Source organism: Ciona intestinalis, unplaced genomic scaffold, assembly GCF_000224145.3.
Source record: "Ciona intestinalis unplaced genomic scaffold, KH HT000074.2, whole genome shotgun sequence".
In the NCBI taxonomy this organism is placed as follows: Eukaryota; Metazoa; Chordata; class Ascidiacea; order Phlebobranchia; family Cionidae; genus Ciona; species Ciona intestinalis.
In genome coordinates this window covers 215,176-230,172 of record NW_004190396.2, presented here as the reverse complement: position 1 = coordinate 230,172, position 14,997 = coordinate 215,176, and the positions used below count along the sequence as shown (strand labels likewise).

Here is a 14,997-nt window from a genome sequence, read left to right as displayed (position 1 = left end):
TTTTGTGCATCTGTTTGAAGACAGCAGCAAAGTTTAGGTTAATTAAAGCAATGAAGAGAAGAGAATTGGCAGCAAAACCTCAGTCATTAAAACACGCTTTAGGTAAAAACTCTTAACCCTACATATCCAACAGAGTTTTACGTTTGGAGAAAATCAACACAAGGTTACAATCGGATATTCTAAGGAGAGAAGAAGAAACTAAGCAGGTTTGTCATATATTGATATGTTGCAACTGTTTAAACCTGCGTGATTTCTCCTATATTGGTGAGGTCTCTTTCAGTGAGGCACGTCATGGGAGGACTAGGTCATAGTTGGTCCATTACCCAAAACAACATTCATAGGATCTGTTATATAATTCTATAAATATTCAATATTAACCACTGAATGTGACGACTTAACAAATTGGAACATATGGACCATCTTACCCCAGCATTATATATAATTTGACTTCGATTCCAATTTTTAATTAAATTTTGATTTTACCCCACCCTCCAATACACAGATGGCGATAAAATTATCGAACTCGAATCGTTTACTTGAGGAAAGCAAGCAACCTTACAGTTTCCTCATTGAGAGCATGAGGAGAAGAGATGAGGAGGTGGAGGAGCATAGGAGGAGCCTATATAACATGGAGGAGCATGTTAAGATGCTAGAGGATAAGAATTTACAGGTGATGATATATGTGTGTTTATGTTAGTGTATATTTTATACTGGGAAGGCAAATTTATATTTTAAACTATGCTTAAAGTAGCAAACGCAGCAGAATAGTTAGGATTCTTTTTAAACAAGAGACTGACAATGCTATTTAGCCGAAATATATAACTTTTAGATTATACAATTGGTTGGACTGGATTTTTGGTTGTCAGGTTTTTGTAGCACCAGATCCAAGTTGCTAAGAGTTATTATTTTTATTTAAGAAGGCTTATCTTTGCTGCATAATATTCCAAATATTCTCCCAATTTACTAAATACTTCCAACCCTCTATTTTACAGTTGAGCAAAAAGAACCAACTCATGTCAAGCGATTTAGACCGATTACTTGGCCACCAACAAGAACTAACGATAATGAAGCGTGTGATTGCTAACATGGGGTCTCCCAGGCAGGGAGAGGTTCCTATTAACTTGGTTGAACAATTAGACACACCTAAATATAAAGCAGATCTCCTTGCAAGTGGAGACTCGCCGAGACAGAAGCAGAAATCCGACGGTCAACGTTTTCCAAAGCCCATTGTGTTTACGAAGAAGGAAAATATGAGTTTTAACCCTGAGAGGTACAGGGAAGATGAGGGGACTTAATGTAGAGGTGGTGGCTTATGATGGGTGTTAGAGTGATAAGGCAATTCTGGCTTATATCTCTTGTATGCATTTACATTGTTGGGGTAATGGGCCAACTCTGGTATAAATCCCAAGTCCCATGGCGTGCCTCATTGTAGGGCTTCACCCATATAGATTAGAATGTGAATATTTAATGTTGGGGTAATGGGCCAGGTATAGCCAAAATCTCATACCTTGGTGTTAGACAGCTTCTTTCGAATGCCCTACAAAGTTACTGATGTAATGGGACACTCTACTAATTTCCAGCTTCCATGGCATGATTCACTGTAGGATCCCACCCATATAGAATAGAATGTGCATATACAATGTTGGGGTAATGGGCCAACTCTAGTATAAATCCCAGGTCCCATGGCGTGCTTCACTGTAGGATCCCACCCATATAGAATAGAATGTGTGTAATCAAAAAGTGTCTCATTTTTAATGTAGTAATAATGTTTACAAACAAATCACCTATAAACCAGCAACAATATATTGTATTTGGTTTGTTTGCAGCGTAAAATAAAATATATTTACCTCATTTGTGCCTGGTGTTTGGTTAAGTTAAATCACATGGCAAGGCAACGATATGCGTTATAACACCGGAGTTCTGTTTTCATTTCCTTGTGTACGAATTACCACGTATGTAACTTCGTGAGTGATTGTTTTTTTGTTTGGCCAACAATTTAGACAACCCATTGGTGACCATGCGATGACAGTTGTTCTGCTTTTAATTCAATTTTATTGTTTAATTAGTTTTTCGCATTTAAGGATAAATAGTTTTAACATATCTCAAAAATGGTGGCCGCTGTCATAACTACATACTTTGCGTAGTTCTACCAACTTAGCACTAAAACTACTGTGGTTCAGAAGTAGAACATGCTTCGTTAGTTAGGATGTTCGGTTGAAAGTTTGTTTATGTTTCAGTTTATTTAACGTCACAGGGGTAGTAGTGTTTAGATGTTTGGTGTAAATGGATTAGTTCGTATGGGGTTTTATATATGTAGACCAAATTGCTGAGATTATTTATTGGATTTAGCATTTTCTAAAAGAATGATGTCCGCCCAATACAACCAAGTATGTATATAATGCGTATATGATATGTGTGTGACGTATAAAAGCATTGCTCGGCAGCGAGCATCAGGTGTATAAAGCCACAATGTATTGTGTAACACCCGTCTATTAAATCTCTTGGTTTCCCAACCGAGGATAAACGTGAAATACCGGGCCCGGCACCAGGGCAAAGTGGTTGTATAGCGCGCCTGCTTTTAACCCAAGCAGAATCGTGGTAACTCGTAATTGGTTGCCCAAAGTTACCTTCATTTATTATTGACTCTTTATTGCCTCCTAGTGGGCGAACCATGTGCACACAAACTTGGACGAGGCATCGTATGAGCAGGAGGTTGAGGTCCATGAGGATGAACTTGTCGCGATGATGAGTGGGAGCCATGAGTTCTCTATTGATGGGGATCATGTGGAAGTGCCGGCTAAATCATTGTGAGTGTTGGGAGTGATTGGTCTAAATCTGGCCTAAAACCCTGGGTGTTGCAGTAATGGGCCAACTCTGGTACAAATCCAAAGTCCATGGCATGCCTCGCTGTAGGACCTCACCCATATAGAATAGAATGTGCGTGTACAATGTTGGGGTAATAGACCAACTCTGGCCTAAATCCCAGGTCCCATGGCGTGCTTCACTGTAGGTCCTCACCCATATAGAATATTTACTTATATGCTCACAGCTTTTAAGTAGGTTAGGCTTGATATAATGTTTCTATTAAACAGTTGGTACCATGGTAAACTTGATCGTCGCATAGCAGAAGAAAGGTTACTTGAGGTCAACGTTGCTGGGGGTTATTTGGTGAGGGAAAGTCAGAAGAAGCCGGGGTCTTATGTTTTGTCATTCCTTAGTGAAAATATTGGGATGACGCATTTTAGGTAAGTTAGTGAGAATTTTGCTATGTCATGATGGTCCCTTTGTTGAAGTCTAGCTGAAAATATAATTTGAATAAGGACTGATGATGCCAATTAAGCGTACATGTATCTCTTTTATTGCACAATTGGTTGGAGTTGATTTTTTGTCTGCTTTGTATTTTGTAGCACCAGATCCTTACTGTGTTTCTTCACGCAACAAGTGGGGTCTGGATACCAGTAGGACACTTGGTGTTGGGTATTAATTTTATTATTGTGTTTCAGAATAATATCTGTTTGTGGAGACTTTTACATTGGTGGTCGACAGTTTGAATGTCTTGAACAACTGATAGCCTACTATACGCACAGATCATGTTTGTTGGAGGTTAGTTTGTTATAATTAAAATATATTATAACGAACATAATGGATGTTAAATGATATCAATTTTTAAAAAAAGCAAACGCTTTAAAACAATTTTTTTTGGTTAGTTTTATTTCAAACATAACAGCACATATAATACAATTCTTATTCACATAATGTTTTTTTATTTTAATTTTCCAGGGTGAAGTCCTTCGAACCCCCATCCAACCCCCCGAACCAGTAGACGATCGCAGAAGGGTGCAAGCAATCCTTCCGTACCAGAAGGTGCCGGATGCTGATAATGATGAAATATCGTGAGTTCTTCTGCTTATTTTATATATATATTATATATACACGAATACACAATTCTGTTTTCGCTCAATTCAATGAAACTAGTATTTAATTGTCGATAGTAATAAAAAATAATAAGTTTTTGTTTTTGCTTATGTTATAATATACAGTTCTGTTGTATGTTAATACAAGTTTGTTGTATGAACGTTATATTATACAATTCTGTTTTCACTTAATTTAATAAAACTAGTGTATATAACTGCAGATAATATTGAAATATCGTGAGTTTTGTTTTCACGTTCATTTGGTGAATAGCCTAATCTAACAAATACTGTGCATGAAGTAAATTTTTTTATGTTGTTTTCGACAGACTTTGGTTAAATTTCTGTAAATTTGTAGGAGGTATCTTTTAAATTCTTTAAAACTAGTTGTTTTGTTGCGCTCTTATCTGTCAACTTTTTTAAATGCTTCTCACCCACCAGCCTGATGGCTCAATTATGACAAAACATTTGAGTTCATATTCATTTTGTGGGTGTTGATGTTAAAATGGTTTAATATATGGATGTTTTGTGTACCTCGTGCCCACTGTCGAGTTAGATCATGAGTATCCTGTTAGACAGCGCTAGCTATTTAGCCAAATCATAATATGATTCATATCATGATTGGCACATTCTGTTACAAAGATGTAGTTTTGTTCAATGCTATTTCTTTATTTGATCATAAACTATATTTTAACAGCGTTACCCTTTGTTAAAATTTAAAAAAATTATCTTTATTTATTTATTGTTCAATATGCCTTTTCTGTGTTAGAACTGAACACTGTACTAGAAAACACGCATATATTTATGTTAATGCTCTTTACATGGAGTAATATATCATGGATTATAAACTAAGGCACCAAACCCGGGGTGGCAGGGTGGGCAGACTAACCCTGGAACTTTTACACTGCATTAATCAGTAAACATTACAACCAATAAGTTAGACTTGTTTTATAACATTGTGTGTCCTGCCCCAAGTGTATAACTGTAAGTTTGGCACTCATGTTTACAAATAAGTAATATATTATATAGCCTATATATTTTATACAGCATACAAACATATTGTTTAAATATGCAGTTTGAATCCATTGTTTTACCCCCAGGTTCGAGAAGGACGACATATTCATCGTACAAGATGACATGGAGGGAGACTGGATGTGGTTGGAGTCGTTGAGGACGAATGAAAGGGGGTGTGTGTTTAGAGGTGGGTGGGTCAAAGAGGGGGTGTTTAGAGGTGGGTGGGTAAAAGGGGTGTGTTTGGAGGTGGTGGGTGGCCTTGGGTAATTGGCCAACTCTTGCCTAAATCCCGGGTCCCATGGCATGCCTCACTGTAGAACCTCACCCATATAGAACAGAATGTGCATATACAATGTTGGGGTGATGGAGCAATTCATATTCGAACAGTAATGCAATGTTATAACCCCCCTCCCGCTCCCCAGGTTTGGTACGAGACATAGGCGACGTCGACCCCCATGAAGGCAAGGAATGGTTCCATGCAGGGATAACTAAGGAGGAAGCTTACAGTTTGTTGAGCGCAGGTTGGTTGTTGTTTCTTATAACAGAAATATACTTACATATGTTTTAGTATAATTGTGGCAAAATATGTCTGCAAACTTAACTTTGATTTTTAAGAAAATATTTTATGTTGGTGGGGTCCCATAGTGGGGCCATGGGTTCCATTACCCCAACACCCGGGTGCTATAACCCATTAGTGACCACTGGATCGGAGCAATGTCTGTTAAATGTCTTGCCCAAAGACACATAGGCCTATTAGTATCCTTGTTAAACTTGTGCCCATAGTTTACAATGCAAATATGTCGCACAAATGTTATTATAGATTCTAATCTACATGGGTGAGGGGTGAATAGTGGGTGAATAGTGTAACACACATGTTACCTGGGATTTAGACCACAGTTTGCACATAACCCGATAAAGTGTTCAACATGTCTTCATTCTCTCCACAGTTGATAGAAGTGGTAGTTTCCTCATAAGAGTCAGTGATTCCACACCTGGGGATTATGTTTTATATTTCTTCACTGGTCAGTACATACAGAGGTTCAAACTGCACAGGGTGGGTCAAAATCGCTTCGAAATGGGGGGGCGGTGTTATGGCAGGTGAGTGGCGTTGTAGCTGGGTGTGTAAAAGTGTTTATGTATTTGACCCCAAAAACTAAAAGCTGTGCAAATTATATATGTTTTAGACTTGGTTGTCTTTTACAAAGTGTCAACAAAATAATAAATTTGTATGTTTAGGTAAGTTAGATTGTATTTGACCGACTCTGGTCTAAATCACTAAGAGCTTACATCTTACGGAATAAAACGGTAGTTTAGTTTTATTTGAATATAATATGGTGTAACTCATAATTAGGATTTTGTATGAGACACATAAGTATATATTAACATATATATAGCTTACCGACCTAACCCCCTTTTACAGCATAGACGAAGTAGTTGAACACTACCGACACGAGCAGATAGTGGAAGGCCACACACTCACGTACGCTGTGCCAAAGTCAACCGACATCAGTAGAGAATGTAAAGTAGATATTTATGAAACAATAAACCGCGCGACATCGTCACAACTATCGAGGGCGATAATTCATGAATCAGGAGTTTTGAAGAAAGGACAACTCCTGAAAAAAGGTTCATTTTGTTGAATGCTAAAACTAATATTTCATAAACTCTGTGTTTTTGTAATTTAAACCATCCAGTATATAACATATGTATGGTTCAATATGAAAATACAACTAAAAATCAAGCCCAAGTAATGGTGTACTAAAGAAAAAACATTTTTATTATTTTTCAATTATCAGGCAAACTGATTCAGTCTATTATTTAAAATATAAGCTAGTTAGGACTTAGTAGCACTTGGTGTATTCTGTTATGATTTAACGAGAACCGTCCAACAATATAAGTGCTGGATCAAGGCCAGATTCACAGAACATACCATGGTTAATTGTTTGCTTAATCATCATTTCCAAGCATTGCACCAGTACCTCCCATTAGTCTATTACATAAATAAAAACAACATGATCATATATGTAAAAACTTATTTATTTTTTTAGGCATGGGCAAAAGAAGCCACGACAATAAGAAATGGAAGCCAATGTTTTTCGTTTTACACGGAGAAAAACAACATTTATATTATTTCGAACATGAGAAAAAGACTAAACCGAAAGGGCTGATTGATTTGAGCTACGGAGCAGTTTATCCAGTGCATGAAAGCTATTTTGGGAGGTATGAGTCATAAAACTTCATTATCTGTTACAATACTTTATTGTGATTCATAAAGTGGTGGAATAAGTAGCATTGTGATGTCATAGGAGTTGTATGTAAACTACATAATGCCATTTGTAGTATGTGTTCTGATACTTAGAATTAATATTATATCCAACTAATTATTTTGGTATTCTACATTTCATATTATAAATAGCTGTTCTGTAAAAATGTTTTTTTTTATTTCATCTTCACCAATAAATATACATTTTCAGCAGAAAAATTTTTTTCTAATATTATGCTATGCTTATATTTTGTGATTAGGGATTAGAAAAAGCTTTTCTGGTAAATTGTATTTTTATTTTTACCCAAATGATGGCAGACGAAATGTTGCTAAAATAATTCAATGTTTTTCACTAGAAGAGCAATTTCTAATATATTACAGTAGGCCTGGTAGCAACAACAGCATAATCTAAACCTCATGCTTGCGTGTTATTGTAACATGCAGTGATTAATTCTCAGTAATAAGACACATTTCATGATAGTAATCGTGACGTTAAAATTTGAGTAGACTTGGTAACACATCTGCTATAGTATAATGAATTTATACTTGTAGACTTGGTGAAACATCTGCTATAATATAATGAGTCTATACTCGATAATTTTACCCTTGATTTTCATAATTTGTTATCTTATTATTATATTCTGTGACTTTTACCAGGCATAATGTAAATTAAACTTCTAGTGGCTCATATGGTATGAAAAAAACTTAGTGTATTTTCAACGTTTTGCTGCCATTCGGCAAGTGAAATAAAATACCATTTTTATACCAGATGAGCAGGTGAAGATTAATTTAAGTCTTGTTATATTTAACAAATATTGTTTGAATAATAAACCTAATATTACATCATAGACCCCATTGTTTTCAAGTTGTTATCCGTGCTCTCAACGAGGTGACATCGTCATATTTTTGTGCTGACTCAGCAGATCTTGCCCAGGTAAATTTGTTGTTGATATTTGAGGTGTTTTTATGAGGGTGAAAGTCGCATGCTTTTTGGGGAAAGTTTCTTGACGTGGCACTAAAAATAGGAACCTGGCTGTTTTTTAATTATATGGATTGTATAGTCACCAAACCAGAGGTGCAAGGGTAGGCAGGCCAACCCTAGAATTTCCTACACTGTATTAATCAGTAAACATTGCAACCAATAAGTTAGATTTGTTTCACAGGATTGTGTGTCTAACTATCCTTGCACCCACCTGTGTTTATATAGTTTGGCACCTATGTACTGTACTGCTGTAGTGTATATTTGTTTTCTTCTGCAACTTTTTTAAATATAAATATAAGTAGTCTGTGTGTTGAGATAATGGGTCAAATCCCATATTATTGTAACATGTTATTTGCCAACACCATTTTGATGCATTTTTTTACCAACTTACAAACAAAACACTTTAAGAACAACAAAATAATAAAATATAGTTTGACTGCTAATGTTACAGTACGTAAATTTGTTAAGAAATAAATATTAAATTTGAAGTTAAAATATTACCACCTATACATAGTTGAAATATGATGATATGTATAGATGGTACAATATATGTAGAAGATGTAGTTGGTGTAAAGTGACGTACGTTTGAATGATAGGAAACGATTGAAACACGCGGTAACTTCCCTGCTTATTTATCCGGTGGTGCGTGCCGTGTGCAAAACTATGTATTGGGAACCTAATGTTAAACTTTGTGGGTTGATTTTAAATGTAAATGCAGCTTGTTTTAAATACAAGCAGAACTAAAACATTTTGGTGATCCTACAGTGTAACACGACTTGGGACCTGAGATTTAGGACAGAGTTTTTACCCCAATATTATAAACAACAAAATGCTGGTAGCTCTCTCAGTGCTGCATTTGTGGACTTCAAAAACTCAATCACTTTCCGTTCTTTGTTAATGAGGTCATTCTATGTGCCATGTTCTTGGACCTGAGATTTTGATTCAAATTGTTCAATAAATTCTATTCAATAAAATTTACTTTGTTTCTCTCCCCAGGAATGGATGAAACTACTTCGAGCGAATTGTGCGAAACCGAACAGACAAGCATTGCCCAAACTTAATAGTGCAAGACAGGTGAATAGTTAATGTGTGTGTTGTGACTAGAGGATACCGGGTTCAAGGCTCGAAGCCGTTACCATTGTGGGCGTATGTGTCCTTGGGCCCCAGTGGTCACTAATGGGTTGTCTAAATTGTACAGAAAAACAATCACCCCCAAAGTTACATACGTGGCAAGTGATTAAAAAGTGTTTGATATAAAAGCAACACTTTTTCATTAACTATAGATGTAGATAAAATAAACTGTAAAACAGCATCAGAAACCAGTTTACCTTCCCCTAGGTGAGGAGTGTACAAGTAACGATAGAAGCCGCTCACAAACTTGCAAGTCGTACAACTTGTCGTCCATATTGTACATTATCGCTCAACAATGTACACGTTGGGAGGACGAAGGTTAAAGAAGATTTGAAACCCGTGTGGTCGGAAGAATTTCTATTTGAGTAAGTTGGTTGGGTTATAGATCTAATGTATATTAGGTGTATATGTATATATGGGTTAATCATTGTATATTTATATTGCCGTTTTGCTGCTGATTTTAACCAAACTATTGGTTCTACACTTATAGTTGTTAAACATAGGAAACCTCATTGATCAATATTATATATATGCGCATAATATTGTAACATGCTATCCATTGCAGTGACATAATATTGTAACATGCTATCCATTGCAGTGACGTAGTGCTGTAACATGCTATCCATTGCAGTGACGTAGTGCTGTAACATGCTATCTATTGCAGTGACATCCCTCCAGACGTAGATTCATTCACTGTAGGCGTCCACAACGCAGCCCGTCGATCCAAACACTCGAGCATCGGCGAAGTTGTCGTTCATTTCAGTAAACTTAGTGCGGGGAAAGTCATTGATGAATGGTGGGTTCTGTGGTGTTTGTATGGTATCTTGATAGTGTATGTGATTTATATATTATGTATGTTGTATTTATACTTTTGCTGACGAACATTCCGTACTTGTTTTATAAACAGCACTTCATTTTTTCCTAATTACACGTCTGTCGCTTTGGCTCGCTCCACGCATGATATTTATAGGATACTCAGTTTAATGCTTAATATTGTAAACATAGCGTTTGTGTCCTTGCGAGACACTCAACGAACATAAATGGGTTGTAGCATCTTGCGAAACACGGGCAAATTACATGAACCTCGTCTATATAGAATAGACAAACAATACCTAACCCCTCCTCCCCCCTAGGCACAACCTGACCCCGATATCCACCGGCAGTGTTTCCGCCACTCCAGCCCCCTCGTGTGGTTCGGTGCGTATACGAGCGAGATATTCCAACGAGTTGATTATGCCCGTGGAGGAATATGAGATGCTGAAGAAGGTAAGTGCTTGGGGTGGTGGGTTCGAAGCTCACTGTGGTGGCTTGGTTTCCTAATTTAATAGTGATAATAAAGTGTAAGAATAGACCATGTATATCTGGTGTAAACGATAGTAAACAGCAATTTAAATTGTCAGCCATGTAGAAAAATAATCACCCACAAAGTTACATACTTGGTAACTCGTAAGTGGGCACGAGGTGTATGAAACAGAACACCCGTGTTATATCAACTGTCGTTGCCCCGCCATGCGAGGATAAATAAGTTACATTCATTCATTTTCCAGTTGGTTGGTTCAGACCTAAAGATGATCAGCTCTCTAGCGCAAGTGTGTGGACAGGATCGCACATTACTTGCGAGTGTGCTGCTAAAAATATTCCGACAAGAACGAAAAGTATATTGTTTCTATGTTTATTGTTTTGTTGTCGCTTTCTAACATAGAAAGCCCATATAATATGTATTAAATGTATATGATGTTTATCTTATAAATAAATTACATACGTGGTAACTCGTAGACGGGCACGAGGTGTATAAAACAGAACACTCTCATTTCCATTTCCCAGGAAAAAGATTTGATCCGAATGTTAAACGAGCGAGAGATCATGAGCAAAGATTCGGAACCTGGAACTTTATTTCGAGCAACTACATTAGCTTCTACTATCATGGAACAATACATGCGTACCACCTGTCCCACATTTGTGTCACTCGCGCTGAAAGATGTCGTGAAGCAAATCGTTGAAAGCCGGCAATCCTGTGAGGTGAGGTGAAACTAACTATTGAGTGTCTATAAACTGCCTCAGTGGGGTCTAGATGGTAGCACCCTGGGTGTTGGGGTAATAGACCTACATCCCAGGTCTGAGGTGTGTCTCACTGAAGACCTCACCCTTATAGAATAGAATCTTTATTATTGAGTGTCTATAAACTGCCTCAGTGGGGTCTAGATGGTAGCACCCTGTGTGTGTTTTACCAGACATATTGTTAGTCTGAATCTTTTTATAAATGTTCGATCTTTTGTTTGAATAAAATGTCAAAACTTTAGTTCTTTAAGATCATAATTTTTAAAGTTGACAGAAGATCATTTTCAGACTTGAAGCAATACTAATCTTTACAGAAAACTTACATAATCTTCATTATTTATTATTTAGTTAAAACAATATTAACACCTTTTCTACATCAATTGTAAGTTAAATAACCAGTGGAGCAGCTAGATAAAAAATAAGAGGGGATTTCAATCGAAAAATGTTTAAATTTAAAAAAAAATTTTTTTTGAGTGGTTAAAAATGGGGGGGTCGCGACCCCCAAAACCCCCCCTGGCTGTGCCACTCATATAATAATATTACCACCTACACCCAGTTAAACCCAGCCAAGCTCCATCCCGATGATAAAGACACTTTCACCAACAAAGAGACGTTGTTGGGATATTTACGATGTGTCTTGTCGTCTATATTCGACTGTCAATCTTTGTTTCCAAACGATTTACGATACGTGTTCGGCCACATGCAGCAGTGCGTAACGAGGAGGTGGCCTCATGATAAATATGTGAGGGTGAGAGTTGTAAGGTGGGTGGGGTTACTTTAATGTAGGCAGAAATCTAATACATTTATAACCCATTACTGTGGGCGTATGTATCCTTGGGTATTGCCTTGACAGTAATTGCTCAAACGCAGTGGTCACTAATGGCTTTTCCAAATTATCAGCCATACGGAAAAACTGTCACCCCCAAAGTTACATACATGGTAACTCGTAAGCGGGCATGAGGTGTATGAAACAAAACATCCGTGTTATAACGACTGTTGTTCCCCCCCATACATACACTACATGCCAATATTAATCACTATTTCATAGTAAACATACATGGCTATTATAGATATGTAGTATGACTGCATGTACCTACCACATATCAATATAAGTCACTATAACCCCCCCACTATATTCACCCACACAATAACCCCCCACAGTGGCTTCATGTTCCTCCGCCTCTTATGCCCCGCCATCATCAACCCGAAGATGTTTAACATGGTTTCCGAAACACCATCGCCCACCGCTGCTAGGAGTTTGCTGCTGGTGGCCAAATCGCTGCAGGTGAAATAATTAACTTAATTAAAATCAAATAATATTTTTTAAATTATTAGGAATATTATGTTGTGTTTCTTAAGCTTCCATATTGTGACTTTCAAAGTTGTTTTCAAGGCAAAAAAAAACTGTTTTTTTTTAATATAACCAAAAATAACAGAATGTCGAAAACACCCTTGCTTCAATACAGTGTTCTCAACCTTCATGATTCGTGGCTCCCTTCAGAGACGCTCAAATCCCATGACCCTCTGCTCAGTAAAATAAACCTACATTAATAAAAAAACAAAGCTATGAACTATACGCTCCTATTATGTATTTAAGTTTGTGATCATTCTAATATATGTCTTATGGTTTTTGTATAATTACAATGTCATGATTCATTCCACCACCAGAATCTTGCCAACCTAGTAGAGTATGGTTCAAAAGAGTATTACATGGAATGCCTCAACCCTTTTATTATCGAGAATAAAGAAAAGATCACGTACTTTCTTGAAGAATTGGGAAGCGCAAGCAATTTGGTATGTTGGGGTTCGATGTGACTTGTTTATCTTTGTGTGGTAGGGTAACTGCAGTTGTCATTACCTATTATTACGTGTTACTCGGACAATATCCTGATACCGCTGTATGGATAATGTGTATTGTGATGATGCAATAAAACAAACAATCAAACGTATGTAACTTATTTATCCTTACATGGCGGGAAACAATGGTAGATAATTTGTACAATCAATTATTGACCACTTGGTTGAGCAATTGCTGTTAAGTATCTTGCCCAAAGACAACAATGGTAGCAGCATTGAGCTTTGAACCCATTCTCTTTCTGGTCAAGAAGCAACCACCCTAACCACAGCGGCACACCCTCTTGTACCACGGCACCATACCGTGGCACCTTATACCACAGTGCCACACCAACACCCCACACTTACCCCATATTAACCCCCTTCCCCCCCAGAACCACAACACCCGCACATATGGCCCAAAGTCCGATATCACCCGTGACCTCGCTTCGTTGCACCAGATATGTAAAGATCATATTCCGGAACTTCAAGCATTGTCTACTAAAGAGGTGGTTATGATGTCATAGTTATTGTGATGTCATATAGATATTATGATGTCATAGTTATTGTGATGTCATATAGATATTATGATGTCATAGTTATTGTGATAAATATTCAAAGAATTATTAAACCACATCCTCACAACTCTAAAAGAGCTTTTTAATAATGCGCCATCGGTATCCCATCTTACCCCACAATAACTATATGACCCCATAGTACCACTTTTCCATACCTTGGTATCAATAATAACCATCTTACCCCACAATATTGTAAATTAATTAAAACAACTTTATTACTCCACAGTATTCCCTCAAAAGTTTGCTTGGTGTAATTGAATTGTTGAACAAAAAACAAAGTAGTTTCCAACAGAAGTTGCGACAAGAGCGATGATCACGATATCTATGTTGTCTTCCTAACTTTACAATGCAGTAACTTTGTCCATTTTTTGCCAAACAGTGTTATACATGTTGTTCATGGTCTGAGCTGTTCTATGATAAAAAGATCTAATTATTATTCACCGAATTAATCAAAATTAATAAATCTTCCGAATAGTTAATTACTAATTAATTAATTGATTAAAACTGTGAAAAAACTCCGCTCCAGAAACCTTTGTTCCAAATCCTTTTTCTTCACGTAACCGTTCCAATTGTTCTCGCATTATTACGTCACACAGCATATTATTATGTCATCATAAGAAGTGATTGTTATTTTAAAATACATCAAACACAAAGAGATTTGGATTGAATGTAACTTATTTATCCTCGCATGGCGGGGAAACGACAGTCGTTATAACACGGGTGTTCTGTTTCATACACTTCATGCCCGCTTACAAGTTACCACGCATAGTAGGTTGGGGTAATATGGGACATGTTTTCATTCTAGTAAATGGTTCATATTGGAGAATTATCTACGTGACCTTTAGTAACCCATGTCGTGACCTTTAGTAACCCCTGTCGTGACATTTAGTAACCCCTGTCGTGACCTTTAGTAACCCCTGTCGTGACCTTTAGTAACCCCTGTTGTGACCTTTAGTAACCCTTATAACATAATCAACTACAACCAGCCCGCCATTCAATCCTTGACGCTGATTGGTCAGATTGCTCACGTGATCGACGCCTCGCACCAGCTGATAACGCCTTGATTGCTCCGCGCATAAAACGCCTCTTCTACAAAGTTACCACGTTTCAGTTTAGATGAAGTTGGTTCCACACCAGGTTACAAGTTGGAAGGTTTCAACAAGTTTTTTTACAAGGCTTGAGTTAAGTATTATTGTGTATACACCGTGGCTTAACTTAAATTTAGTT

General features: G+C 37.1%; 2 protein-coding genes and 1 non-coding gene across 3 annotated transcripts; all 3 read left to right on the top strand.

Annotated features, from left to right (window-relative positions):
- Nucleotides 1–109: 109 nt before the first annotated feature.
- On the top strand, nucleotides 110–1,845 carry LOC108950241. Its single transcript, XM_026838314.1, has 3 exons — nucleotides 110–206; nucleotides 503–670; nucleotides 993–1,845. Exons 2-3 carry the CDS (start codon nucleotides 503–505, stop codon nucleotides 1,293–1,295), a joined length of 471 nt encoding a protein of 156 aa, XP_026694115.1. The 5' UTR covers nucleotides 110–206; the 3' UTR covers nucleotides 1,296–1,845.
- Nucleotides 1,846–2,213: 368 nt separating this feature from the next.
- Nucleotides 2,214–14,428, top strand: LOC100184835 (ras GTPase-activating protein 1). Its single transcript, XM_002127202.5, has 22 exons — nucleotides 2,214–2,387; nucleotides 2,662–2,807; nucleotides 3,093–3,245; nucleotides 3,504–3,603; nucleotides 3,781–3,893; nucleotides 5,012–5,112; nucleotides 5,348–5,446; nucleotides 5,873–6,023; nucleotides 6,346–6,551; nucleotides 6,974–7,145; nucleotides 8,038–8,122; nucleotides 9,167–9,244; nucleotides 9,509–9,666; nucleotides 9,966–10,097; nucleotides 10,435–10,567; nucleotides 10,849–10,956; nucleotides 11,126–11,320; nucleotides 11,916–12,121; nucleotides 12,521–12,644; nucleotides 13,028–13,153; nucleotides 13,588–13,701; nucleotides 13,997–14,428. The coding sequence occupies exons 1-22, from the start codon at nucleotides 2,364–2,366 to the stop codon at nucleotides 14,081–14,083; spliced, it is 2,811 nt and encodes a 936-aa protein (XP_002127238.1). The 5' UTR covers nucleotides 2,214–2,363; the 3' UTR covers nucleotides 14,084–14,428.
- Nucleotides 8,727–8,808, top strand: mir4152 (microRNA 4152). Its single transcript, NR_034548.1, has one exon. It is a non-coding gene; the product is annotated as a microRNA 4152 (primary transcript).
- Nucleotides 14,429–14,997: the final 569 nt, after the last annotated feature.